General features: G+C 40.2%; 1 protein-coding gene and 1 long non-coding RNA gene across 2 annotated transcripts in view; one reads left to right on the plus strand and one right to left on the minus strand.

Moving 5' to 3' along the window:
- tbl1xr1a (tbl1x receptor 1a) overlaps window positions 1-25703 on the plus strand; it is a 152506-nt gene that overhangs the window by 115473 nt on the left and 11330 nt on the right. Inside the window, exons 3-6 of the mRNA XM_034180341.1 lie at window positions 14671-14772; window positions 24262-24407; window positions 24486-24711; window positions 25347-25479. Of these exons, the coding sequence (XP_034036232.1) occupies window positions 14715-14772; window positions 24262-24407; window positions 24486-24711; window positions 25347-25479 (563 nt within the window). The 5' untranslated portion in view covers window positions 14671-14714. The remainder of the gene's footprint in view (window positions 1-14670; window positions 14773-24261; window positions 24408-24485; window positions 24712-25346; window positions 25480-25703) is intronic.
- The window catches only part of LOC117519039, an 18858-nt gene continuing 7303 nt past the window's right edge, over window positions 14149-25703 (minus strand). Inside the window, exon 3 of the long non-coding RNA XR_004563144.1 lies at window positions 14149-14165. This is a non-coding gene — a long non-coding RNA (uncharacterized LOC117519039). The remainder of the gene's footprint in view (window positions 14166-25703) is intronic.

The following is a 25703-nucleotide window of genomic DNA, read 5'->3' on the forward strand; positions in this document are numbered from 1 at the left end:
GTAACTAATTCTGCATGCAACAGCTTTCATCTCAGTCAGCCTTTGCAAGGTCTTTTCCCAGAGTATATCACAGTTTTTATTAGAGCCAAAACCGATATATCAGTTATCTGAAATATTATCAGTTATCAAGTTGTTCACCAATGCATATGGCTTTATACACCCTGAAGAAACCATACACCTGAGGCCGAAACAACTTGATAACGATTTTATCATATCTATAAATGATTAATGTTATATGGTTTTCTGAGGGTGTAAAAAGTTATCAAGTTGTTCATTGGTGAACAACTTGATAACGATTTTATCATATACATGGTCCCTCGTTTATCGCAGGAGTTATGTTCTAAAAATAACCCACGATAGGCGAAATCCGCAAAGTAGTCAGCGTTATTTTTTACAATTATTATAGACGTTTTAATGCTGTAAAACCCCTCACTACACACTTTATACACTTTCTCAAACAGGCATTAACATTTTCTGACTTTTCTCTCCTGTGTAAACACTCAAAGTTCAAACCTTGTAGAAAAAAATAGAACGTTTTCCTATAAATAATTATGATGGCTTTTAGAAACTAACGAATTTAATGTTTAACGATCAACCTACGAGGTTGGACACATAAGAAATTATTAATAGTGACTCACCCAGTATTTCACAGTTTCCTCTGGACCGCGCCTCTTCATCCTGGCGCCGCTCCGCTGTCCGGATTGGCTGATTACTCGGGTGGTATGAAAAATACTTACCCGTCCGCAAAAAGGGTGTATTGCTATTTATTCTTTAGTGTTTTATCCACTCATATTGGCGTATCATTTATAGGTATTATGATAATGGCTGGATATCAGTCTTTGACCAACATATCGGTATCTGCGTATTTTTGTAGATATGAAAACTTTTTATTTTACAGAAAAAACACTTTGGCTGTTTGGAAGTGGTATCATTATGTAGTTTGTCCAGCAGAGCAGATGATATTGTTTACAGTCACACCTTGGTTACGTTAGCTGAAAGAGATGCGTTTGCAGTCGGTGTGTGTGGTAAACATGTTCTTCTCAGAAATCGCTTGACCAATGAAGCTGAAACTTGGTGTGGAGGTCCTGCCCGTGAGGAAGCAAGTTTGTTTGAGGCGTACTGATCCGAATTAAAATATGGATGCCATGGTGTCCCATCTGACATGAAAATGTCATATATAGCCAAAGAGGTTAATAATGAGAACTAGAGTCCGCACTCCCAATGCTGCCTACTAACGCGAATGTCCCTTCATGGACAGCAACATGATACCTCCTAACCGGGCAAAATATTGATGAAGTGCCTGGATGTTATGCATTTCAATGCAGATTCGCGACTGAACACACTCAAAATATGACTGTTTAAAAGGCCATTCTGACCTGGATATCAAGCCAGTAAAATAATTAACATAAATATGTATAGGAAAAGTATTAAACTTACTCTGATACCCACACATTCCCAAATATTAGTGTGTGAAAGTTACACGGATCTGATCTGTCCAGCTGCGCTGCTGAACTGAGCTGCTGCTGTGTTCAGCGCAGCACAGCTCCTAAAACCATTACAATACATTTATACATACATATATATATATATCTATATATATATATATATATATATATATATCTACATATACGAGGTCTCTTAGATATAAACCGACCCTTTTATTATTTAATTTTTTAACTATATGGATTTGAATGACGTGCGATTACACCAATCATGCTTGAACCCTCATGCGCATGCGTGAGTTTTTTCACGCGTCGGTGACGTCATTTCCCTGTGGGCAAGCCTTGAGTGAGATGTGGCCCCGCCCTCTCGGCTGAATTCCTTTGTTTCACACCGTGCTTGAGACGGCGCGCATTGCTTTATCAAAATTTTTTCTGGAACCTGTGAGGAATATCCGAGTGGACACTATTCGAGAAATTAAGCTGGTTTTCGGTGAAACGTTTAACGGCTGATGAGAGATTATGGGGTGTTTCTGTCGGTGTAAGGACTTCCCACGCAGCGGGACGTCGTGCAGCGCTTCCAGGCGCCGTCGTCGGCCTGTTTCGACCTGAAAACATCCTAATTTAAGGCTTAATTCACCCAGGACGTCGTGAGAGAACAGAGAAGATTCAGAAGAGGCCGGCATGAGGACTTTATGCGGACATTCCACTGTTTAAGGACATTTGTAATGAAAGACGTGCGCACAAATTCGCCGAGTTGTTTCCGTGACGACTCGGCAAATCTGTGTGCGCCGCGACAGGAAAAACACCTCCGTGTTGAAAACCATTTGTAAAATTCAGGCGGCTTTTGATGGCTTTCAACAAGTGAGTAACTGAGAAATTGTTTAACAGCTTGGGCATGTTCCAACTTGCCGTTAAGGTTTCCAACGGAGGTGTTTTTTTTGTCGCGCCCCCCGCGGTCGGGTCTGGCCCGACATGCGACTCTGCCCGCACGTTTTTTCATTACAAAATGTCCGTTAACAATGGAATGTCCGAATAAACTCCTCATGCTGACTTCTTTTGAAAGTTCTCTGTTCTCTGACGACTTACTGGGTCGACAGAGCCTGAAATGTGGAAGTTTTCAACTTGAAACGGCGAGACGCTGCCGCCTCGAAGCGCAGATCGCCGTCAGGCACCTTGGGCCGTCCTTAAGGCGACACTACCAGACCAAAATCTCTCATCAGCTGTTAAAATTTTACCGAAAACCAGCTGAATTTATCGAATGGTGTCCACTCAGTTGTGCCTTACAGTTTTGAAAAAAATTTGATCAAACAAAGCAGCAGTCTCTGAGCCATTCCTAAACAATGAAAAAATCACGAGAGTGTGGGCCACTCCTCACCCAAAGACTGCCCACAGGCGAATGACGTAACCGACAGGCGTGAAAAAACTCTCGCATGCCCACAAGGGTTCAAGCATGTCTGATGTAATCACACGTGATTCAAATCCATATGGTTTTTGAAAAAAATAAGGTCGGATACTTTTCTAATAGACCTCGTGTGTGTGTATATATATATATATATATATATTACATTTTTTACACAATTATCCTTTATTGACCGAGTTTCATTCATGAAGTCAGTGGTGTGGGTGCACATCTTTGTGTGAGGCTGTGACTGAGCGCCACAGTCATTGTAATCTCTGAGCAGCAGCTCGTTATTTAAGGTGCAAATAAAAAAAAAATTGTCGGTTTTGTCGAACAATTTTAATCACTAATGACAAGTGTTCTAACTAGACATCGATCTAGCAGGGGAAAATATCAACTAGACATAAGTGAAGAGTTAATGAGCCGTGTCCTCGGACGACACAGGCACGGCAGGCAACATACACGTTTATTGAGCAAATGTCATGGACAAAGCGACAAGAATAACCAAAACCACTTACTTATGGAAGGAAATGTTGTCTCCCTTCTTCCTCAGTTTGTGCTTTCTGACATATTCCCCCTGTTTCTTGACGAGACTAAATGGGCACTGCCTGCTGACTTGCCCGGAATTAAAATGGCGACCACGCCTCCTTGCCGGGACACGGCTCGGTGCGACTGTGGACTCTAGTTCTCATTTATTAACGTCTTTATATAAAGCCATTTGTCAGCCAGTTATGTAGCAATTTAGCTGAAATTTTCTACCAGTGTAGCAATCAGCAAGTCTAAAAACATATCTGACAGGTTTAGTGAACTTTTCAATTTTGACCTTGGTGCGACCCCTGAACTGTGATCAGGCCCACTTTTGCAGTTGGCACTTTAAATATCTTCTTCTCAGAAACCACTGAAGCTGAAACTTGGTGTGTGTGTGTGTGTGTGTGTGTGTGTGTGTGTGTGTGTGTGTGTGTGTTCCTAGTCATGAGGACACAAAGTTTGTTTGAGATGTTGCGATCCGATTTCAAATATGGCTGCCATTGTACCATCTTGAAAGTCACATATATAGCCATTTTTCAGCTGTTTTTGCAGCAGTTGAGCTAAAATTTGCTACATGGGTAGCAATCAGCAAACCCCCCAAAATTTCCAAAGCGATTTGTGAAATTTTTCAATTTTGACCTTGATATGACCCCTCGACTGTGATGACGCCAACTTTTCCATTTGTCACTTTAAATACAATCCCTACGATGCAGTTGTCATCAAACAATTAAAAGCCGCAGTCGTGTAAAGTGGTTGTCTCCTGGTGTCCCAACGTGTACCAGGCTACAGCTGGCCTGTTCTGTTGATGATCAGGTGTTTGTTACAGTTGTTCCTCAGAACGCAGTCTTCAAATAGAATAATTGTCATTATTGTGTTGTATTTTCATTAATATTTAGTTGTAGATGCTCATTGTAATTATACACCATGAGCAGAATGGACAAATAGATTCATCAGTTTTTCTTGTGTGTGTGTGGGTGTGTGTGTGTGAATGTGTGTGTGACAGAGAGAGAGAGACAGAGAGAGAGAGAGAGAAAACTGAATGATCAGCTTCTCTCTATCTCTCGCTCTAACGCTCAAATTAAAGGCTTGACACTGTCTGTCAGTTGCAAGGACAGTAGGACTAACACACACACACACACACACACACACACACACACACACACACACACACACACACACGTACACGCATACAAAGTTTAGACACAGTCTTGTCATGTGTGTCAACAGCAGCTAACAGTTCTCTTACAGTTCTCTCCATCTTATTTAAAACTGTTTTATTCATCCCCTTTCTATCAAAGGCTAGAGCACTGCTCTCGTAGAGCATAAATCTCCACCAACACTAGTTTCCAATTCCACAAAATTTTACCTTAGGAAAACAGTTTCAAGGTCAAAGTCCTGTTAGAAGTGGCTTTTCATAAGTAGCTTTCCCTGACATTGGGGTGAATGTGAGGCATTATTGTAAAGCACTTTGAGCTTCTGATGCAAATGGAAAAGTGCTATATAAATGCAGTCCATTTTCCATTCAGCATTTCATAAGGTAAATTAGATGTGGTCAAATCTCAGGTGTATGTATGCAGTTCGTGCACTTCAAAGTTTTTTGTGGTGATATCAGGTGTTTTCTTTAATCTTTTTCAGTTTCTGAATTCTTTATCAGATAATTTTCACAGAACATTGGTTCTCTGCTATGCACAATCTGTCATTGCTTTCTGGCGCTTGGTTTCTGACTGATAACTGGAAGACAAACAGGCATAAAATTGGAGCCTCCATCCAATTTGGTGGTGTAGGTAAATCCATAACAGAAAAATGAGAGTGATTGAGGCACTTTTGATTGAGATATAATGCAAAATGTACACCAAATGGCTTTTCAATGTTAAATTCAAGTCTCCACAAAATCCACAATCGGATCAGATCCAGACCAAACTTTGTCAGGCGATAGTGAGAGCCAGTCTGCACCTCACTTTCAATAAATGATTGATTAAGATATAATGTAAAATCTACATTAAGTGGGGTTTTCAAGGTTAAATTTAAATGACCACAAATCTATACTTGGATCAGATCTGGATCAACTTTGTCAGTCGATAAAGGATACGATCCTACGTAATGCTTTCAAATATGAAAGAAATTGAATGTTTTGTGACAGAGTTATGAATCTTTGAAAATGTATTCACTAAAGATAGGGTTTTTCCAATTTTCCAAGATTTTTCCTGAGTTTGACCTTTGATCTTGAAAATGTATTCAGTTCTTGCCTACCAGGATATGCATTTTCAGTAACAATTTCATAACGATATTTGAAAAATGGTTAGCTCCAGTCTGTTCACAAACAGACAAACAAACAAACAGGAGTGGAAACATAACCTCCTACAACTTGGTTGGCAGAGGTCAATATTGATGGTCACATATGATGTACAGATGAATATAACCCATTTACCTTTCCTACATGGTATGCACAGATTATGATGATTATTATTATTACACCCGTAGTGTCAAATTTATTTGATTTTCTAATATCAGTATCAGCTTCCAGGAAGTCCGTGTCAGTCAGGCTTTGCCAGTGCGCATACACTCTACTCAGGCATCTACCATGAGGAAGGAAGGTGTTTGTGTTTTACAGATTACATGCTGTGACATGAAATGCATTTTGTTTCTCTAATTCAGTTTTATTTCATTGATCTGTCACACCTTGACAATTTAGCCAGCGTATGCCGACAACCATCCGGTCCGGGTCAGTATGGTATGGGAACAGTTAAGTCTGGATTTGCTTGCATTTCCACCACCAGCAGAACCCTTTGGACTGGTAGGCAGAGCATATAGATGTTGACATGCACATGATGCTAAATGATGCTGTCGCGCGGCCTCGCCCCTCCACACGGAGGCCAAATGGAGTAATTAAAATTTTTATTTTATTTATGTCATGGTGGATCATGGGATTTATTTTCAGTGCGTGCAGAATGCTGAAGAATCGACTGATGCCTGTGTTAAACACTGACGTGAGTGAATGCTGTGACTCTTTCAACTTTTAAAATAAGTTAATTGTTTTGTTGTGGCACAAAGCGCTGGCATTCTCTGGTTCAAGTTGAGAAACACACCGGGAGTGGACAAATTACTGAGGGACTTGTTTTAAAATGCTACGTTTCTTCAGCCATGACAAGGAACTAAAGTATTTTCAGACATTGTTTTCCAAAATCAGGATGCTTTAGGTGGATAACTTTTCCTGAGGCTGTGGTCATGAATCTGACTGAAAGGAACAGTTAAGATTAAGACTTTATATTTACTCAAAGTATGAATGGTTTTTACTTGAGGCCAAAATATGGTTATTAGGTATTGCGAGGCCTTGTGTTCATCCATCTGTCGGTCTGTCTGTGCTCAGCATAAGTCCAGTCCTATTACTTCCAGGGCCTTCAAATTCACAGGGAACATTCTTGGAACTCAGACCTTGGACAAGTTGACTTTGACCTATTTTATGAGGTCAGAAGGTCTCATTCTGTTTCCTGTTGTTATGCTTATGGCCGACAGCATGAACCATGCAAATCAGGGTTTTTTTTTGGGGGGGGGGGGGGGGGGGGGGGTCGGGATTTCAGGAAGGACACAGTGACAGCCAATCAGAGTACAGAGGCACCGTGACATCACTGGCTGGTCTCTCTCTGGCTGCTAACCCAGCATGGTGTAGTCCTCTGTGCTCCATAACCGCTGCATTTCTGGGTAAATCCAACATGTTTCTAATATATTATGTAAAAGCTAGCAAGAAATAAACTCTTCTACAACAGAAAATGCTGTTTTTGTAACCTGATAACACCTCTGGAGTGATTTACAAGACATGTTGCTGACGTTAGCGTGCACGCGCGTCACACATTGTCAAAGATAGTTTCTGGTCTTTTCAAAAGCTCATGTATGCGCACATGCATGCCCTCCTGCAGATGCCGTTAAAAGGTACATGCTCATGCGGCCGAGGGTGTTTTAGTATTGCGTTATATTTTTATATTTGAAACAGTCACTGTTCATATGAGGCCTGCAGCTTTCAGTTGTTGAGCCAATCAATGGACAGCATCAGTGGGTGTATTTTGACTTATGAGTAACTTACAAGTAACGTGCATCAATAATCGCATAACTTACCTGCAGCTTATGTCCCGCATACACATGCATTGAAAATATTGTGTACAATTTTTCCACAAACTCTCCGTACTACACCGTATACCAGCATGCTTCAACGTGCTCTTAACTTATACAAAACTTACCCATAACTTATTAGACATACGCCAGCTTATTTGGTGTATTTGTCGTTTGTCAGCATATGCAGGCTAAATTGTCAGGGTGTGACAGGGCCATAAGTGAAGACCGACACATTCTGTCCGTCTCCTCCCTTTTTCACTCGCTGTGAATGACATGTTCTTCCTACAGGAACTAACAAAAGCCAGTCTCCTGTGATGAAGCTAAGCTCTGCGCGGCGTTTTGGTAGTGGGCAGTGAAAACTTTAACACAGCCTATACCGGTGGTGTTTACATGCTGTCTTTACGTCCGGTGTTATAGTTGTTGAGTTATTATTATTATTTTTTGTACAGAGGGACTTCACACCCTGCTCAATATTCGTTCCATTGAAAGAATGTAAAAACATTCATTATTTGTTTTATATAATGGCTATTAATAATAGCTCCTCGTCATTTGACATTATGTTAATTTATAGACAACAGAAAAGAGACTTACAATTTGGTGTTCCACTGCTGCTTTGACACATCAACAATCCAACACGAACTTTAAAGGAGTCCAAAATTGTTCTCAGTCAACTTGGAAAAACAGATAGTTCAAATTGTCCAGCTTTTCATCCTAACAGCTCTTCATGCCTCCAGGCGGCTTATGGTGTAGTGGATTTTATTTGTGTGTGTATTAGAATTAGCACTGTCATTTAGCTAATTCAAATCGTCATCCATCAGCAAAACAAACTGCCATGTTTAGATAAACGCCACCCCCACTAGTGTGTGTGTGGGCAGGGTTCACAGCGTGCAATGGTACAAAACGTATGGAACAAAATTTGCATGGTAAATGGAATGAATTATCCATGTCACGTGACATACAAAGCACCAATTAAATGACAAGGATCCACTCAGCCGTTACATAAAATTACATCAGGTTAACTCCATTGCACTCTGTAGTTAATGTACACTCTGTTAATGCACAGTAAGTCAGGTGACTTCTGACACAATCAATAAAAGTATCATGCACAGTTCGATATGAACAGTTGTCTGCTTGTCCGGTGCAACTAAAAAGTGTTTGTTACCCCTCTGAGTCTGGTCTGCTTGAGGTTTCTTTCTCAATATCATCACAGGGAGTTTTTCCTTACTATTGTCATCTGTGTGCTTGCTCCAGGGGTTGGTAAGGTTAGACTTTACATGTGTGAAGCGCCTTGGGGCAGCTTTGTGATTTGATGCTATATATATGAAATACATAAATAAATAAATCCTGTGCTTTTGTCTATGCTAGTCATTGAGACCATTAACAGTGCGTGCAAGTCTCTCTTTCAAATCACAGTGCTGATGCAGTGATAACAGCCTGTAAGTTTTAAAAACGTTACACTTTTTTTTTTGTCCAAATACACACCAACCAAGTCTGTTTCTGACAAATAGCCTATGTGATAGAATGTTATTATTAAGCATAATATCATTAGATAGGCTTGATCGATTTTATTGTGTTTCAGCTGCTATACACTTTTTGTTCTTTTATAATGAATTACTTCATGACTGCTGTTCTTAAAAGGTGCCATATGAATACACTTATTTGATTGAAAAACACTCGAGGGTTTTTTCATTTCATCTCAGACTGTATTTTTTTCTTCTGAAAATAGACCAAACTTGTGCCTCAGACAGAGCCTTTAAATAGAAACGAGCACTATTTCCACCTGCAGAGTGAAATCGTGCAGACAGCGTGTTTGCAGCAGCTCTCACAGCTTGATTCTAGTTTGAGTGAAGACATAGCAAATGTTTCAGAGGGCATGATATCACAAACATGGAGAGACAGGAAACACAATGCAGTGATGTACGGGTGTGGTATACATTTGTCAGTATGCATTTTTTTGTCAACATCTTTTAAGCATATATTTTGCAACTTTCCAGGTCATGACAGTCATGATCACAATCAGCCCTATTTTAATGGCAGATGCTAAGCATACTTGCACTGAGGGCCTCAACTCATTTGGGGCAAGTCCTAGCTGATCCAAAGAGAGGTGTTACAGGGTGTTCTACAAATTAAATAGTAGTTGTCAATTTTAAATGAGTCATTGGCAGCAGGCAAAGTGAACCTGTTGCAAATTTAGAAGGGTTCACCTGGATCCCTCAAAAGGGTGCTATTTGGTGGCTTCTGGTGGTGTATTTTTTTATTTTTTTTTGCACATTATTTTAACAGCACTTGTAGTTCAACCAGTAATAATAAGCATAGAACTGGGTTCAACTGGGTTTCAGTTCAACTCTCACTCTCTCTCTCTCTCTCTCTCTCTCTCTCTCTCTCTTGCTTACACACACACACAAACACACACACAGTATTGCGTCACATTGTGAAGTCACGAATAGAGCCTATTTAAAAACAGCTTCATGTTAGAGCTTGTTGCAGGCCCAGTGCACTTATGGGTCAAAACATAGAAAGAATTTCTCAAAATATTCAGCAATTGAGGGAAAAGTGTCCGTCGTCCCTGTGCTCTTGTTTTCAGAGAGGAAGTCTTCCTATTTCATAACCACCCCTACCCATTCTCCATGTAATGTGTAGTTGTATCAGGAAAGGAATTTGACATAAAACTGGTGCCAAATCAGCATGGAGATCCATCTCTGATCCACAGTGGCGACCCTGAGTTTGAGGAAAAGAAGCAGGAAGCCAGAGGGACCCTCTCACTAACCAGAATAGCTATACTCATATGATTTTGACAAAGGTTATTTCTTATTCACTCATGCAATTCATATGGCAATTTAATATAACAATTAAGTATTTTAAAATAAAATACTTTGTAAAATGTTGGAAACCTTGTTTTTATTCATACGTTTCTAAAACTCGGAACAGGTGTGCTGGTGGTGGTCTTTGCGTCTCGACCACACCACGAGACAAGCAAGACAACGCAAACTGTTTCAAAACACTTGGAGCTGCCGTACAAAACTGTGGGAAAACGGCTCGCCACCTCCAGCCGTGATATATCAGAAATATGTGGACGGGGAATATCTGTACACGTACCAAACATCTCATGCCAGCATTTCGGTAATGCTGTGATCAGGAATATACCCCTAATAATCATGTCCATGAGGAACAATTAACAGGACTGTGTGATCTCTTCCACGGGGCCACAGATTTTACATTATATCCCCCCCAAACACCCGCACACCCACACACACACACACACACACACACACACACACACACACACACACCACACACACACACACACACACACACACACACCCACAAATTGCTACAATTCCATCCGTCCATTCTCTCAAGCTACTTATTCCAATTAAGCGTCACAGGGGTGCTGTAGCCTGTCCCAGCGATAACTGCTACAGTGTCCCACGAGCTAAATATGCTGCGACGTTAACAACTTCCGCAGCATGCATTATGTGATTCCCCACCCCCGTTTGCTGTTGCATTGATCAGTTCTCCCTCAGGTTGTATCTCGTTTTTCTCATGCAGTCAATAGTAGAAATTGGAGATGATTGGATCAGGTGTGAAGATCTTCTATTCTTGTTAGATGGTCAGAAACAAACTGTCCTGTTTGTACTGTGGGTTTTATAGTGTGCAGCGCTGAAGCCACATGTGCAAAATATTTTGCTGTGCAAGAAGACAAAAATGTACCTTTATGAGAAATGAAATGTGACCCAGTGCTCACAGTACTTTGGAGACAGTGCTTCATCCACTTAAATGCCATTAAATGCACCCCGTGTCTATTTGTCCTGTGAGGGAGAGCTGCAGACGTTACATGGCTGATTATTCCTGAGGGAAATGGGCTGCGAGGTGTCCTTATTTGGAGTCGGCTGTCTGCCTCCTGGAGGAGCATGCAGTGGTTCCTACTTTACTGTCTAAATTGTACGTTATAATTTTATAAAAGATTTTAGTCCAGAAACTGTTCAGTACTTTGATAATTAAGGTCCATTTTGCATTTGGCTGATTTGCTGTTAGATATATCCAGAGTAGGACTGAGTGATTTTTGAGAGAAATTTGTTTTTCCCCACCCCTGTCTCAGTTTAAGTTACTATTTTCTTTCAATTACATGATGTTCACGATACAGTTTGTTGTTCAGGTTATTCCAGAGTCATTTTGTTCCTGCTTTTATACCAGTCAAAGAAAAGCATCTTTAAAGTTGTCATGTTTTTATATAGACCAGTTTAGTAGCCACAAAGTGAGAGTATTATACTACATTGACACTAAACATAACACCAATGTTTAAAATGATTAAATTATTCATCAGTGGTGGCTTCATAAGTGTTAAGTGGTATTTGTGGCAGACTTGTCACTGCATGACAGAACTGTCTGCATTCCATGGTTGTTTTATCTCAACTCAAAGTCAAAATTACAAAACTTATCAATAAAAATAAAGTTTGCAGCAGCTGGACCTCTTTTTGTTTGGGAAATGTTCCTATGTTCCTATGCAGTATGGAAAAGTATGGAATTTGATTTTAGTAATGTCCAGGTCTGGATAAGTATGGAAAAAAGGAAATTAGAGAATGGAGAAATATTTGTGTTTCCAGGCTTTTGCCACTACATTGTACATTAAAATGTACGGAGCCTAAAATTCAGCTAAAATGAAATATGAGAAATATGTTGTTGTATTTAGCAAAGCGAGGATGTGCAGCAATGTGATTTGGTTGTGTGTTGAATCAGTGGAGACTGTCTAGTGTGTTCACGCAGGTCACCAGTAGTGTGTTTTCACTGACATCAGCGTTATGCTTGTGACCCAGATGTTTGGCCATCTCTGAGACATTGACGAGTTTACAAAAGATCCCGGAAGCACACGTTCAACTCTGTTAAATGGCAAACGTGTGTGAAAGCGTCACAAAACCTTGTGAGACAGCCGTGAGATATAGAGATGGACTAAGCAGTGAAGCAGGCTTGCAATATGAGATGAAGATGAAATTTACAGGCGGTGTATGAAATGCCATAATTTTTGAGACCGGACGGTGAGAGTTCACTGCCTAGTGTTACGTACATGGACATCGTGAATTATTTATTATTTTCACTGAGTCCCTATACTGTACATCAGAGTACTTTGAAAAACTAAAAAAGTTTGGATGTGTATAATCAGTTTCAGGGCTCGTGTTTATACCATCCTGATGCAAAATCCACAAGGCTAGAAGCAATATATAAAATGTACCGCATCCCTGGGATGCAGAATGCCCATCAGTCCTGCGACATGCAGTTGCACCGTGTCCCGGGAGTGACGCACATTCGAGAATGTGCAGGGACGCCTGCGCATTCAAAATGTTAAAAAAATCAGTTTTTAGCCCCGCAGTATGAAATATATAGGGATGTAGAGATCAACATGTCCGCCTTTCTGGCTGGCTGTTTTCGCTTGTTAGCGTGATATCTCAAGAGCCAGTTGATCAGTTTTATTCATATTGTAGCATAAGGATGCTTTGGTGATCCCCGGACGCCATTCTATTACGTTGACCTTGTGGTCAATTTCAGTGTGAGATATTCTGGATATTGTCATTGCCACCTTTATTAGCTTGATATTTCAAGAACCATATGACCAGTTTCATTCATATTTAGCATAAGGGTGTACTTGTGTGATCCCGGACACTTTGCTTTACTGGGTTGTGGGGACGACTCCTGACAGCTCTTGGAAATGAATGTTGTCTTTTTTTTTGTTTGATTCTCCTTGCTGCTGTCAGTTCCTCTGTCTTCTTTCTGCATGAGGTGGGGGTCAACCTGCTCTGTATTTGATCATAGATCTCTAAAGGCCACTAGAATGAACAACATAGAAAAACAAACCAGCCTGCACCCCTCTGTCCAGAAACTTTGGAAGAATAAATGAAAGTGTAACTTACTTTTTCTTCCAAACTAGGAACCTAAACGTCAGTGTATCAAACCACATTTGTGTTTAATCACTGCGTGTTTAAGAAGCCAGTGCCATTTATGACATGACATTACTTGTTTTTAATTTGCCATTATACATGAATTAATATAAGATTTCACAGATGGGATGTTTGCCGAATAGCGACGCTGCCTACAATGATTTTTAATCTGTGCAGAGTGATGCTTTATGACATGTTGTAATTTCACAAAAATCAAACTTAAAATTGAGAAAATATTTAAGATGGTCTGGAGCAGGGCATCTGTAGCAACACATCATGTGATTAGTCAAAGAGTAAATAAATATAACCAATGCATATGATGTAATTCCTCTACTTCCGGGGGAAAAAACACAGCATTTTCTCTGAGTTTTTGGGCAAATTACATGCAAACAAAGTGAAAATGTAAAGAAGAAATGATGATGCGGTGGCAAAGTGAACATGTGTTGTCGTTTATTTACGACCTGGAGCACAAACCTGTCGAGGTGGTTTTGCAGGCGAGAAAATGAAAGAGCTATTACTCTGGTTAACTGTGTAGGCTAACACTTACCGACACGACGTCTCCCATTTGCCTCGCCTTCCCTTCTCCACTGGGAGATTGTACGGTGAAATCTCGGAGGTCTGAAAATAAGTATGGAAAAATTTGGGAATTTTGAAATGAAAAATGTGTTGGAACCCTGATAACACTGCTTCCAAAGGTGAATAAAAACAGTTGAACCGCGATTGATGATAGGCTGACTGTGGAATGGCTAAAATGTTCAGCTAGTTGCCAATGGCAAGTTCCAGCAAGCAAGACTAAGTGATGAGTTGTATTTTAACACTGCTGCTCCAGACTTAAGTACTGCTCCTTTTTTTCTGTTTATAAAGGGTTTGGGAAATTTCCCTGAAACTGAAAGTTTGTTGAAACTGCAATACTCATATTTTATTTTGAAAAAGGTACACAGAAATAAACAGGCCAATATTTTACAGTAAATGAAGAACCTGCATGTTTGCAGGTTGTCATATCATATGTAAGATGTAATTCATTGAGTTTCACAGGCTCACAGGCATTACTGTTTTTTTTTATGTCACAGCTTATATATTGTGCATGTGCACATTTTTATGATTATGCTGGTTTAGCAGCAGTTGCATCCTCATTGGTGTTGAACCTATAATAACTACATTATTCTTTTATTACATTGCAGTCACATTTACTGTGTACATGTGCCACTGAGGACTAATGGTATTGGTTCATCTCTCCCATCACTCATGACTTTGTCTTTTTCAGGTTAGGTGTGTGCGTGCTGACCTCATGGTGTAACAGGAGTAAAGATGAGCATTAGCAGTGACGAGGTCAATTTCCTGGTCTACAGATACCTACAGGAGTCAGGTATCCCTCTTACCTGTTTGCATTCCAACATTTCTTTATTTTTCTTGCCTTAAAATGTGATGATGTTCAGTGTGTTCTCTCTTGGGAAGATGCTGGCCGCTAAAGAGTCAGAGGACAACTATGCTTTCTGCCGGAGCTACTTAAAAATGTGATAATTTTTAAGATTAGCCTGTGAAAAGTCTGATTATAATGGAAAAAAAATACACACTTTAATTTTAACCAGAAATTCAGGCAGAGGGTCAAAACATGGAAATCAATCACACCATGAAGGAAGTCCAGAGATCAGTAGACAAAACTCTGTTAGCACACGAAGGCAGCATAGGTTACAACTGGCACACAAACTCAAACAAAGTGCACAAGGAAGCACACATGAAAGCTTCACAGTCTCCCTGGAGTGAGGAGGTGTGTGCGGTTAAATAGTGCATGACTCAGTCACACCGAGGAAATCCCCGTGCACATGAAACCGGAAGCCAGAGTGCCCGTGGAACAGGACGCACAAAGAAGAGGCGTGTCACAATAAAAGCACCACGACACGAGACACACACACACACACACACACACACACACACACACACACACACACACACACACACACACACACACACACACACACACACACACACACACACACACACACACACACACACCAGAATCGTGATCAACACGTAAACCGTGACATTGAGTGTATTTCTCTTTCTATTACTGACAGTCCCAAAATAAATATACATGCCTACATGCATGGTTGACGGTGATAAACCTAGAAAGGAGCAAAAAACATATAGAAAGAACAAAGTGCATGTGTGTACATGTAAAATATTTTTATACTTTCACTTTTTAGCCTTTATTTGCTAGTGTCAGTGACAGACTGACGGGAAACAGACTGAAAGAAGAGAAAAACCACAGACCAAAGATCCATTTAGTCCACCCAACATGAAACAGTTCTCAAGATATTTTCTATCAAATTTAATTAATATTTTCAGGTCTCCATCCAATCTCCTTTTGTTTGAGTAATTCACAATGCCTTGTAATGTTTCATCCTGTTGAAACAACAAAACACAACAAAACCTGAATTCTTCTGTATAACAACTAACAAACTTTGAGGTACAGCTGTATGTAAAAGTTTGGGCACCCCTGATGATTTCCATGACTTTCCTTTATAAATCATTGGTTGTTTGGATCAGCAATTTCAGTTAAATATGTCATATAGCAGACAAACACAGTGATATTTGAGAAGTGAAATGAAGTTTATAGGATTTACAGAAAGTGTGCAATAATTCTTTAAACAAAATTAGGCAGGTGCATAAATTTGGGCGCCTCAACAGAAAAAAATACATCAATATTTAGTAGATCCTCCTTTTGCAGAAATAACAGTGTCTAAATGCTTCCTATAGCTTCCAGTGAGAGTCTGGATTCTGATTGAAGGTATTTTGGACCATTCTTCTTTACAAAACATGTCATGTTTGTTGGTTTCCGAGCATGGACAGCCCACTTAAAATCACACCACAGATTTTCAATAATATTCAGGTCTGGGGACTGAGGTGGCCATTCCAGAAAGTTGTACTTGTTCCTCTGCTTGAATACCTTAGTAGATTTTGAGCAGTATTTAGGGTCTTTGTCTTGTTGAAAGATCCAGCCCCGACACAGCTTCAACTTTGTCACTGATTCATGAACATTGTTCTCAAGAATCTGCTGATATTGACTGGAATCCATGTTACTCTCAACTTTAACATGTTTCCCAGTACCTGCACTGGCCACACAGCCACACATCATGATGGAACCACCTCCAAATTTTACTGTAGGTAGCAAGTGTTTTTCTTGGAATGCTGTGTTCTTTTTCAGCCATGCATACCACCCCTTGTATCCAAATAACTCAATTTTTGTTTCGTCAGTCCACAGCACCTTATTCCAAAATGAAGATGGCTTGACAAAATGTGCTTTAGCATACCACAAGCGACTCCGTTTGTGGCATGTACGCAGAAAAGGCTTCCTCTACATTGCTCTCTCATCCAGCATCTCTTTGTGCAAAGTGCCCTGTATAGTTGAACAAAGCACAGCGACACTATCTGCAGCAAGATCACGTTGTAGGTCTTTGGGGCAGGTCTGTGGATTGACTTTGACTGTTAACGATCAATCAGTTTAGCTATATGCACATCACCAGGTGCAAGGCTACCGCAATGACCATGAAATAATAAAAAAGCCTGCACACTTACTCCTTTGTTACTTTCTTTAATGGGACAACGTTTCAATCCCACTGGATCTTCCTCTGGTCAAACTTTCACTGAATATGCCTCTCCCATATATAACATCTGCTTCCTGATTGGTTAACCCATCCCCTAGATGGCAGAAGGAGTTTGGCACACATAAATATACATCATATCAATGGCCAGACCTTATGACCATAAAAAATGTTTTTTAACACCTTGTCTCCAAAAAAGTAAAAAAAGTCAAATAGAAAAGTTAAAAACATTCAAGATATAATCAGTACAATTATAGAAAGTGCTTAATATCATAGTTCCGGTTAAGGCCGTAAGGCATTAGAGTTTGTAATGTATAAATGTGGAAGCTCTCGCTTTGTAAGAGCAGCCTGTTAAGGTCCCCTCCTCGTCTCGGGGGTTTTACATGCTCAATCCCAATATATTTTAGAGAGGAGACAGGGTGCTGTGCTTCCTTAAAATGAGCAGCAACAGGATTTCTTAAAGTGGATATGACACTTAAAGACAACAGCTTCCCACTGAGCACCAAGCCGAAAATACGTCACAGACCGTATCGGCTTGCGCGCCTGGCGGCCGTTGTTTACACTTTTTTTTTTAGCGGCAGAAACTTTGATTAAACACAGCTCTCAGGGACTTGTTTGTCGATATGCCTGACCAGTGTGTAGCAGCATATTGCACAAACACAAGGACGAAAGGTTTTAGCCTTTTCAAGTCCAGGCAGATTGATCGAAAGCTGCGGTGTTGTGTGATGCACGAAATGTCCGGCTGCCGCTCCCTCTGCTCGCACACCCACATTTGCTCCAGACAGCAGACACTTTCCTCTACCGTCTCCATGTTCTCACTGCTCACAGGAACACATAAAATGTCAACCCCAAATAATATGTTCACAATAATTTTGCAGCATGTAAACACGACAGCTGCATGAAAACATGGCAGCGTAAACACGGCAGCGGAATGTAAACACGGCAGCGGCATGAAAACACGGCGGCGTAAACACGGCAGCGGCATGAAAACACGGCGGCGTAAACACGGCAGCGGCATGTAAACACGGCAGCGGCATGAAAACACGGCGGCGTAAACACGGCAGGGGCATGTAAACACAGCACCGTCATGAAAACACGGCGGCATAAACACGGCAGCGGCATGAAAACACGACGGCAGCAACACGGCGGCAGCATGAAAACAGGGCAGCGGCATGTAAACACGACGGCGGCAACACGGCGGCGGCAACACGGCGGTGGAGGGTAAACACGACGGCGGCATGAAAACACGACGGCGGCGTAAACACGGCGCCGGAGGGTAAACACGACAGCGACATGAAAACACAACGGCGGAGTAAACACGGCGGCGGCATGTAAACATGACATAATTAGAGTAATTAGAGTGTTATAAACAGCAGCAACAAAAATCAAAGCCTCCTTTACCATTCCATATTCTGCAGCCTTTCAAAATCCATCGGAATTGGCACGTCTCTTGCCTCTGCTTCGACTCTGCCATAAACTCCGTCGGCATTATTTTCGCTGCCAGAATGCTCCTGGTTTGAATATTCGTCTGAAAGATACGGCTCCAATCTGTAGGGTCTAATCACTGCTGCAACATCCTCAGGATCCGAGTCAGAAATAATCCACACTTGAAGAGGTGCCAGAAAAGTTCTTGATCTCGTCACAGTCTGAGGTCCATCTGTTCCTGTTGTCGATCGAACAGACAAAGACGGGACTCTCCAGCCTGTGTCGTCACGGCATCATGCTGAAAGCGCGCTGTCCAATTAACATACTTTTGAGAAGCTGTACAAACTTTATTTTTCAGTGATAATGAGTATAATTACTTTCAACTTACTATAAAATATGTATATTTTGCTACTTATATCAGTTTTCCCTATTTTTTTGAGGTGTCATCTCCACTTTAAGTCCTTGTTCCGAATACTGCATCTGTGCTCTGCTATTCGAGTTTTTAATGCTCTAGATGTTTTACCTACATAACCCAGTCCGCAGGGGCATTTTAAGATATATATATCATTCTTTGTTGAACATGTAATTATGTAAATAATTTTTATTGAAGCTCCACAGGTGACTTGAAACTTCATTTCACTTCTCAAATATCAGTGTGTTCGTCTGCTGTATGATCTGTCTTCACCTTCCTAAAATAATGGCCTAAGTCATGTTTTGGAAAATATCACTTAGGCCATTATTTTAGGAAGGTGACAATATTTAACTGAAATTTGTGATCCAGACCACCAGTGATTTATAAAGGAAAATCATGAAAATTATCAGGGGTGCCCACACTTTTGCATGCAACTGTACATTTAAGTTAGAGGTACATTTTTAAAACACTAGAGTTTTGTCATTCGCATTATTCACCCAGGGTATAAAGCTTCAGTGAGAGTGAAAAAGCTTTAAAACTGCTGCCTTGTCTGTTGCAATATTCTCCAAACCACCAGGTGGCAGAGAGGAGTCAGAGAACTGAAATCATTACATGATATTCTTTTAAAAGAAAGTGCCTGTAAACAGTACAAAATTATATCCTTAACGATATCCGAGACACAATAAATAAATAAACATGTAGGAATATTTTTTTTATATTTATTTGTTCATTTATTTGCCTGAAATCATTGTCTTGGGTGAAAATAACATGCCAAAACTTTTTTCATCAAACATTTTTATTTAATTTTATAACATGTCCTTTGCGATGAGATCTAGTGATAACAGAATACTTTTACAACATGTCTGTAAAACTCTTGTCTCTTACAGTGGATAAAAATGCTTTGTTCGGTCTTAAGAGCATATTTCAAAACTGCATACAAACTTTTGCCACAGTCAGATTATTTTACATTTTAGGAAATTGGCACATATTAAAATTTGATGAGCACAGTTTGCATTTCAGCAGTCAACCTGTGAAAATTTGATGAGTTTATATATTATTTATATATATATATTATTTTATTCAGAATATGGGCTCAGTCCCACCTGTAGTCTTTCTGTGTGGAGTTGGCATGTTCTCCTCATGTTTGCGTGGGTTTCCTCCTGGTGCTCCGGCTTCCTCCCACATCTTAAGACATGCAGGTTAGATGAATTGGAAACTTTAAATTGTTCGTAGGTGTGTGTGCGGGTGTGAATGTGTTTGTCTATATGTGGCCCTGTGACAGACTGGTGTCCTGTCCAGGGTGTACCCAGCCTCACACCCTATGACTGCTGGGATAGGCTCCAGCCCCCTGTGACCCTTAATCAGAGAAAGCGGTTGAAGATGAGTGACTGAGTGAATGTCAACAGAAATAATGTTCAATACTTGAAGCATAGTGCTTATTGTCCAATTAAAACAAACAAACAAACAAGGCAGTAGATTCTTTCATGAATGCTGTTGCAGAGGTTCAAGACACAACTGCAGCATCATCACAAACCAATCTTGGCTGAACATGAAAATAATGAAATAAAATCTTGTTTTTGGTTGATGCAAAATGTAAGATAAGTCAACATCTTTGTACTTCTACTTTGTACTACAACTCTGCACTTTAGCTGTAGTCAGGTACATAATTAGGACAGAGACACAGTTTTTGTAATTTTGCCTCTCCACATTAACACAAAATAATATGTAGTAGTAGATGATTATCTTTAATTCAAAGTGTTTCACAAAAATATTGCATTAACCCAACAGGAATTACAGCTAAATTTATATATAGTCCCTCCAGTTTCAAAGTCTGTAAGTAATCTAACAAAGTAATTATTATACATACAAGCCATTACTTTTACAGATAGTGTTCTTCAGACCTGTCAATTGAAAGTCACTGACTATGCATCAGATATCATCTACATCAGTCATTAAGAAATGTGTTTGTACTCTATGGTTTCTTTTGTCAGAATATCTGAAACTGAAACAACTGCTTTAGAGTGCGTTAGTATGAGCAGTTCATTAGCTTACATGCTGTGTTTGTTGAAACAATCCCCTTACTATAGTGAGGAAAATAAGTATTTGAACACCCTGCGATTTTGCAAGTTCTTCCACTTAGAAATCATGGAGGGGTCTGAAATTTTCATCTTAGGTGCATGTCCACTGTGAGAGACATAATCTAAAAAAAAAATCCGGAAATCACAGTGTATGATTTTTTAATAATTTATTTGTATGTTACTGCTGCAAATAAGTATTTGAACACCTGTGAAAATCAATGTTAATATTTGGTACAGTAGCCTTTGTTTGCAATTACAGAGGTCAAACGTTTCCGTAGTTTTTCACCAGGTTTGCACAAACTGCAGCAGGGATTTTGGTCCACTCCTCCACACAGATCTTCTGTAGATCAGCCAGGTTACTGGGCTGTCGCTGAGAAACACGGAGTTTGAGCTCCCTCCAAAGATTTTTTTTTGGGTTTAGGTCTGGAGACTGGCTAGGCCACTCCAGAACCTTGATATGCTTCTTACGGAGCCGCTCCTTGGTTATTCTGGCTGTGTGCTTCGGGTCATTGTCATGTTGGAAGACCCATCCACGACCCATCTTCAATGCTCTAACTGAGGGAAGGAGGAGGTTCCCCAAAATCTCGCAATACATGGCCCCGGTCATCCTCTCCTTAATACAGTTCAGTCGCCCTGTCCCATGTGCAGAAAAACACCCCCAAAGCATGATGCGTCCACTCCCATGCTTCACAGTAGGGACGGTGTTTTTGGGATGGTACTCAGCATTCTTCTTCCTCCAAACACGGCGAGTGGAATTAAGACCAATAAGTTCTATTTTGGTCTCATCTGACATAACTTTCTCCCATGACTCCTCTGGATCATCCAAATGGTCATGGGCAAACTTAAGACGGGCCTGGACGTGTGCTGATTTAAGCACGGGAACCTTCCATGCCATGTATGATTTTAACCCATGACGTCTTAGTGTATTACCCACAGTAACCTTGGAAACAGTGGTGCCAGCTCTCTTCAGGTCATTGACCAGCTCCTCCCGTGCAGTTCTGGGCTGATTCCTCACCTTTCTTAGGATCATTGATACGTCACGAGGTGGGATCTTGCATGGAGCCCCAGTCCGAGGGAGATTGACAGTCATGTTTAGCTTCTTCCATTTTCTAATAATTGCTCCAACAGTTGATCTTTTTTCACCAAGCTGCTTGGCAATTGCCCTGTAGCCCTTTCCAGCCTTGTGGAGGTCTACAATTTTGTCTCTGGTGTCTTTGGACAGCTCTTTGGTCTTAGCCATGTTAGTAGTTGGAGTCTTACTGATTGTGTGGGGTGGACAGGTGTCTTTATGCAGCTAACAACCTCAAATAGGTGCTTCTAATTTGGAATAATAAGTGGAGTGGAGGTGGACTTTTTAGAGGCGGATTAACAGGTCTTTGAGGGCCAGAATCTTTGCTGATTGGCAGGTGCAAATAAATTATGCAAATAAACATGCAAATAAATTATTAAAAAATCATACATTGTGATTTCCGGAATTTTTTCTTTTTTTTATTATGTCTCTCACAGTGGACATGCACCTAAGATTAAAATTTCAGACCCCTCTATGATTTCTAAGTGGGAGAACTTGTAAAATCGCAGGGTGTTCAAATACTTATATTCCTCTCCGTATATGTTGGCTGCATTCACAAAACTATGTAAAACTGAAATCTTGTGAATTCTGCGGAAACAAAAACATAGCGCTATGGGTTTTCCTTTATAGATTATGGGAATGGTTTTATTTTAAATTATTATTGTTGTCATCATTATTATTATTATTATTATTTAATAGTTGAAAATACGTTTAATATTTTTCAGGCTATGTCTATAAAAGGCAACAATAGTTATTTCCCTACATTTTATTGTGTGTATCTTTCAGTTTGCATTGAATAGTAGTGGCACTGTTCCTGAAAATTATTGAATGTTGTATACACCTTCTTGCTTTCAACATTTGCACTATCTCAATTATAATTAGCAGCTTGAGTAACATTTGGGGCTTTATTTACTAAAGGTTTGTCTGTGTAAAAACAGTACAGCACTGTCAAAAAGCATGCATTCTGATTTCTGAACAGTGCGCCCTGATAGTGCAACAGATATCTGAAACAATCTTTGAAATGGTAATGCAAGCACCAAATTTGGCGCAAATACTCCTTAGACATTACTCTTTTGACAAAGCAGAGTGTCCACTTGAATTTTTCAGTTGGCGGCCATGTAGGGGTCAATTGAAGGATTACACAGGGCCAGAAAAAAAAAATGCTCCAATCACATTGAAAGGTATATTTGCACAAAAACAATAAAGTTTATCAGTTTGAACATTAAATATCTTGTCTTGGTTATGTATTCAATTGCATATAGGTTAAAAAGGATTTGCAAATCATTGTATTGTGCTTTCTGTTTTTGCATTTTTCACAATGTCCCAACTTCATTGGAATTGGGGTTGTAATACTGTGGGATTTTTATAATTTAAGGTTTTATAATGTTTAAGGATGGGAGTGGAGAACTGGTTCCAGCTGAGAATTGATTCCATATTTTTCAGTCCATCAGAATCATTTGCATCAGACATTATCAGTTCCTGTTGTCAAGGCGACATCTTTTGTGACGGTTCCGCTTCGCACGCTCATGCATCATGATGTCAGGTGTGACATCATGAAGTCATCCTCTTCGTCTGGCAACCAGAAAAGCAGCTGCAATGATCTTGTCAACGTCTGTTGGCCTATGTTTTCCACCCAGAACATTGCTCAGGATGTTGATCATATGGACATTGAAAAAAAAATTGGAGTGATAGGTAGAATTGATGATGGTATAAATATCAATAATTAACGATTGTAAGGTTTTTTGCTTTCAGTAATGTTTTTAACTTTTTATTTGTTGTTTTGAGTCTGTAATAAACCTATTTGCCGGTGTTGCCTGTAGTAATTCTTTTCTATCCCCCCCTGAGGACTAAAAGTAAATAAATGAAGGCTGTTAAATAATAATAACAAAATAAACTTAAAATATGAATCTTCAATATGCGCTTTAGTCATTACCATCCTGTTGAGCCCAGTTAATGAAGCTGGCTGGTTGAGATGTGTGTCAGCTTATTGAGTTAGTCACACACGTTGAGGCTGATGGATTTTAGGCTTCACATTTTGCGTGTCTGCAGACGTGAACCACATGTTCAACAGCACTGCTAAAGTAGTTGGGAAAAAAAGTGTGAATTCTGAATTTAGAGCACAAACACAAAACAGTATTCAGAATAGACCCACAGACTGGAAAAATTCACACTGAAATATGTTGGCAATTTTTATTTCCTGCAGTACATATAGTTATAATAATGATCATTTAAAAACCCTCTCTGTTTTCCTCCTCCTTTCTCTTTCCAGGGTTCTCCCACTCAGCGTTCACATTTGGTATAGAGAGTCACATCAGCCAGTCAAACATCAACGGTGCTCTGGTTCCCCCTGCTGCTCTCATCAGCATCATCCAGAAGGGCCTGCAGTACGTCGAAGCTGAAGTCAGCATCAATGAGGTGGGACTGCACATGCACACAAACATCATCACGTGGGCACGCTTCTCCTGTCTGACTGTCGCGTGTCCTGCCCCGTAGGACGGCACATTATTCGATGGGCGGCCCATCGAGTCCCTGTCCCTGATCGACGCTGTGATGCCAGACGTTGTTCAGACCAGGCAGCAGGCTTACCGGGACAAAATGGCCCAGCAGCAGGCGGCTGCTTCAACACCAGCATCGGCCACTGGGGGCAGCATCGCCAGCAATGCCAAGAACGGAGAGAATACTGCCAACGGGGAGGAGAACGGAGCCCATGCCTTAGCTAGTAAGACATTTAAAATTACAACAGCTGTCACAAAGAAGATACCTGTGAAGGAGGAGTTACTCTTTGCAATATTGACAGGAAACAGCATGTTTTAAATTGATAAAATAGGAGCACTAATATTTACCACCGCCAGTGAAGTTGGGCAGAGGTGTACATTTGCATTATATCTCAATCAAAAGTGCCTCAATCACTCTCATTTTTCTGTTATGGACTTACCTATACCACCATAATTGTCTGTAGGTTCCACTTTTATGTCTGTTTTTCTGTCTTCCAGTTATCAGTCGAAGACCAAGCGCCAAAAAGCAATGACAAGTTGTATATAACAGAAAGAATTCAGAAACTGAAAAAGTTGGAAGAATAAACACTGCAAAAAAACTTTGATTCACATGCATGAACTAAATATATACTCCTGACATTTGATCACATCTAATTTAATTGATGAAAAGACATTTCTAACAGGACTTTGGCCTTGAAAATAATTTTTCCCAAGGTAAAATTTTGTGGAATTGTAAACTGGTGTTCACGCAGGTTTGTGCTCTATGAACAAGGTGCTCTAGTTATTTTTGTTTGTTTGTTAGTTTGTTTACTTACTTTTAATTTCACAATGAATATTTTTTGTCCCCCATCTCATCAAGACAACCATGCAGACTTGATGGAGGTGGATGGAGATGTGGAGATCCCTCAGAACAAGGCGATGGTCTTGAGGGGCCACGAGTCCGAGGTCTTCATCTGTGCCTGGAACCCAGTCAGTGATTTGCTGGCATCGGGGTGAGTCTTCTTTCTTTTTCTGTCATTCTTTTCAAACACTCATCTGTTCAGTTTTTTTTTTTTAATCAGCTAAATGACGGAACACTAGTTCTAATTTTATTCTTGATCACTGAGAAACAGCTACACATGTCAAAGCTGAACAGACATGCAGAAAGTAAGAATTAATATTTCACTTCTACAGCAAAAGGAGTTGTAAGCGTAAGTGTCTGCTTGCAAAGAGGAGG

This window comes from Thalassophryne amazonica, chromosome 10, assembly GCF_902500255.1.
Source record: "Thalassophryne amazonica chromosome 10, fThaAma1.1, whole genome shotgun sequence".
Lineage (NCBI taxonomy): Eukaryota > Metazoa > Chordata > Actinopteri > Batrachoidiformes > Batrachoididae > Thalassophryne > Thalassophryne amazonica.